Source organism: Austrofundulus limnaeus, unplaced genomic scaffold (genome assembly GCF_001266775.1).
Source record: "Austrofundulus limnaeus strain Quisiro unplaced genomic scaffold, Austrofundulus_limnaeus-1.0 Scaffold144, whole genome shotgun sequence".
Classification (NCBI taxonomy): Eukaryota; Metazoa; Chordata; class Actinopteri; order Cyprinodontiformes; family Rivulidae; genus Austrofundulus; species Austrofundulus limnaeus.
Genome location: NW_013952546.1, coordinates 60827 through 65224, shown reverse-complemented (window position 1 = coordinate 65224; position 4398 = coordinate 60827). Strand labels below are relative to the sequence as shown.

The 4398-nt window shown below is 37.5% G+C and overlaps 1 protein-coding gene across 8 annotated transcripts in view; it reads left to right on the top strand.

The window, feature by feature from the left end:
* The window catches only part of gpsm3 (G protein signaling modulator 3), a 10731-nt gene that overhangs the window by 3177 nt on the left and 3156 nt on the right, over positions 1–4398 (top strand). For 2 of the 8 annotated variants that reach the window (XM_014016365.1, XM_014016367.1), the window contains exons 2-4: positions 1457–1695; positions 2039–2476; positions 3616–3781. In XM_014016365.1, the coding sequence (XP_013871819.1) occupies positions 2057–2476; positions 3616–3781 (586 nt within the window). In that variant the 5' untranslated portion in view covers positions 1457–1695; positions 2039–2056. Of the gene's footprint in view, positions 1–1007; positions 1696–2038; positions 2477–3615; positions 3782–4398 lie in introns of those variants that run through there. The other 6 variants (XM_014016371.1, XM_014016368.1, XM_014016369.1 and 3 more) reach the window with 6 other exon arrangements.

The following is a 4398-nucleotide window of genomic DNA, read 5'->3' as shown; positions in this document are numbered from 1 at the left end:
ACACACACACACACACACACACACACACACACACACACACACACAAACATTTAACTACCACTGCATTAAAATGAGGAATGTTGAGCAACTTGTCAAGTTGTTCTTTAGTATTGCTTAAAAATAAATAGTTAATCTTTTAGCACATTAGCATCAAATTATCAGTAACAGGACTTGGAAATTGTGCAAACGATTATATGATAAACTGAAGCCGTATTGTAATTAAGGGATGCATTGACAGATTTAGTCGTCATATAGTTAATTTGGATGAAATCATATTAATCTAACAGTGATCCAGGTCATCACGGACTCTTTTATAAACACCTGCTGTACACGGCAGGTGTGAGGAAAATAAGGAGGAAACGAGGAACGGAAAATGGACACGTCATGTAAGATTATGACTTTTTTTCTAAATATTATGACATCTTTTTTTCAAAGTATGACCTTTTTTCTCGTAATATTATGACTTTATTGTTGTAAAATACTAATTTAATCTTGTAATATTATGACTTTTATCTTGTAATATTATGACTGTAATCTCATAATATTATGACTTTATTGTTGTAAAATACTAATTTAATCTCGTAATATTATGACTTTTATCTTGTTATATTATGACTGTGATCTCATAATATTATGACTTTATTGTCGTAATAATAATAAAAAAAAATCTCGTGTGGCCTTTATACTCCGTTGTAAAATCTATCCAGTTGTTTGTGAAATATTTTGCTAACAAACAGACAAACCTTATTCCAACAGTGGATGGCAAAGTTTCAGTTTGCACTCAGACGATAAATAAGGGATCATTTTCAGCTACTCCCACACCAGACTTAAAGCCGTTTAGTTATTTTCTAAGTTCACTTTGCAGAAGCAGCCATGTTGAGTAAATTATATTATCAGTTTCTAAAAATATCCCTAAAATTCAGCCAGTTGTTTGAGATATTTTGCTTACAGAACAAACACATGCATGCTTACGCAAAAAACATTATTGCCCGGCCTTAAGGGACGAGCGATAACCAACTTTTCAGAATGCAGACGGATGAGTTTGCGTGCGACGTCGTGTTGTCAAAAAACAAAATCAACGGAGCTAAAAACCGGTTTTTATTCTGACACTCGAGTCCTAAAATCTATTCTCAAGCAGAGGTTTTGAAACGAAACAAAAGTCTCTTTTGTAAACTGAAAATCTCGCTTCTTTTCTACTTCTCGTTTTAGCTTTAAGTCAACAGGATGTGCGCCAAAACCACAATAGTGTCAAATGAGCTGAGCGCCTGTTTCAGCACGTTGAAGCAGCTCCGACACATCTAAACTCGCAGCTGCTCCAACGTTTACATCACATTATAGAAAGGTTTTTTTTTTTCCTCAGGAGAACACCCAGTTCACTCTTTTTCTCCTTTTTCTTCTTCTTTTTCTTTTTTTTTCTTTACTTTGGTCTTTCATGACTCGTGAAATGTGGGCCAAGTAAACAGGGGTGGGCTGTTACAAGAGAGGAACAGGAAGAATAGAAACGAGAGCGAGGGAAGGTAGAAAGACACACTGAGGTGGTGAGTCTGTCACATCAGCATGTAAAATACTTCACAGCAAATTAAAAAAAAAATTTCTTGCCTCGACACAAAAGTTTTCGACCACACGAAGGGATGAGCCGGACGAGCGGTGACTTCAAGAGATGATGTTTTAAGAGTTTAAAGTCCAGAACAAACGGTAAGAATTTACATTGTGATGCGTTAGATTTTGGGCTAAATCTGCAACATAAGAAGATAAAATCACTTTTATCTTTTGTGATTGTTTTTGTAGAATTATACACTTTATAATCAAATTTTCTGCTTCAACATCAGAAAGCACCGGGTTAAAACCTGTTCGACTGGTATCTCACATTTCTTATGAGAGAAAAACAAAGCTCCTTTACAGTCCAGTCACCTGTTTGAGTTCTAACTGTAGCTTTTGTTCAAATAGTTAACATTAAACCAAACTGGAAACCTTAAAGGTTATTTATTTTTTTCTATATATCATATAATAAATCTGCTGGTGTGTATCTTCCTGTCAGGGTTTGACAGAGAGAAGAATGGACTCGGCAGCAGCTAAAGTTGAAATAGCCGAGGAGGAGCTGCTGGAGCCTCTTATCATCACAGAGGATGGAGATATAAGCCAGGCTGTCCCCGACGGAGAGGCGACGACAGGCGGCCGCGAGGAGGAGCCTGCCCTCGGAGAGAAAGAGGAACCCTCGGGAGAGGACCAGAATAAAGAAGCTGCAGAGAGCGAAATGTATTTGGGGGAGCAAAGATGGGGACAGAACACAGAAGATAAAGGACAGGATATTAGTGAAAGTGAGGAGAAATCACACGAAGAGGTGATTAAAGAAAACCCCAGTGAAGCAGAAGAAGAAACAGTCGTACAAGAAGAAGAACGAGTGGAAATAAGGAGGTTGAACTCCTCCAAGCAGCAGCCGAACGGGGCAGAAAAACAAGTGGAAGATGCAACAAAGGTTAGTGAGCTGCCCTGTTTTAATCCGGGGCGGGGGTCCAGTCTGGGTTGGTTAGCCTGTTAGCTGCTTCGTTAACTGAACTCCAGCAGAAAATGAAACATTTCAACAGGTTTGATGCCGAGGGGGAAACCCACAAAGGTCAGGTTTGCACACAGGCAACATCCCTTCATTATGAGTCAAATCAAAATGAAACACACTATTAACATGCTTATAAACACACCTGTTGTTGTTTGTACAGTGCTCTGAAACCTTTGTTGTGACTTGGTGCGTTATAAATAACCTAAATTGAATTTAACTATGAAAATACAACAAATTAATTTAATAGCAGGATTTGAAAGTAAAGGCAAGGAAATAAATTACAATAAAATCTGAAATAAAGCTCTCTGCCTTTATTATTATTATTATTATTATTATTATTGCAAGTTAATTTAAAATAATCACATTTAAAAACCTAACAAATAATCTTCACTTTTAGTAAACTAGGTTGCAGCAAATGCTTTATTATTTTAAAGATGGGCTCTTATAATATTAATAATCCACAACAGGCCGCTATAATTCAGTCTGTAAATGTTATGAAACAGGATTCTATAAAAAGTAAAAATATAAATAACTCAACAGTTTTAGACAACTTATGAGTGTTTTTTATGTCTAAATTATTAATAAAGTTATATATTTGATCAGTTTAGCATTACAGCATGAGCACATCTAAACAAGGCTTCAAGTTTATTTTTTTAATTCCATCTTCAATGTTACACTTAATTTCTTAACATAAGAAATAAGAAACTAAGTTTTATTAGTAATATTTAACAGCTGTTGCCTTCAGTTTGTGTTTGTGGGGATAGAAACAGCTCTTGTGCCTTTAAAGGTCTCTGGTTTTGCTGTCGTGACGTTAAATCTGTGGTGAATCAGTTAGTAGGTCAAACAGTAAACAAAGAGCTGACTTATCAACCGTCTCGTGATTGAACAAATGTCAGAGCCACTTTGTTACGCAGCAGCATGTGGGAGAAGACAAGACGTAGGAGTGGATTCTTCTGCTGTGCCAACAAACAGTTTGTACCACTCACTCAGAAACTCCTCCCCCTTTTCTTTCTTTTTCCGTTTCCTTTCCTTTCCTTCCCACCTACCCGTGTCCCCTCCAGGCTCACCGGTTAACCCCCGACTTCCCGGAGGCGCTGTTCGATCTGCTCTGCACCTTCCAGGAGGGCAGACGGCTCAACGATCAGCGCTGCTCCTTCAGGCTGGAGGAGGGAATGAGGAGGAGGAGGTGCCACTCGGAGCCCAACACCAGAAAACCGGCCAACAGAGGTGGGCTCACGATGAGAAGAAACTGCTGCAGCTGTTTCAGCTGTTTCCATGACACCGTTCTGACTCATTTATTCAGGAAGAAGAAGAAGAAGAAGAAAAGTTCTGAAGAGCTTTTTACGCTGGCAAAGGAACGGGCACTTTATTGTTTAAAGCTTAATTTTAGTTTTTCTTTCTTAAAAATTCATAAACAAATCTCGACCAAAAAATAAAATAAAATAAAATATCTCGACCAAGTGCTGTTTGTCAGCAACTTCAGTTTTTCCCAGATTCAGTCAAGAATCAATTGTTTTTCTCTCAAACTTTTTCTTTTGATGCAATCAAGATGCTAAAAATAAATACAGGAACCCAGAAGTTGAAACCACCATAAACAAGCGCCCCCTAGTGATTGGCTCAGGTACAAATTTTAAGTCCCACCCCTCACAGTAAAAAAATAAAAATAAATATATATATATTAGAGGTGCAACAATACATGTACCCGGATCAAACCATATCTAACAGTGCTTTAGGGTTAAACACACACAATGTATGGAACAATACAGATTTTTAACATTTATTTTTTCAACATGTCTTCTGAAGATGCTCTGTGTTGAAGGATCAGTGGATCTGTGTTCAACTAC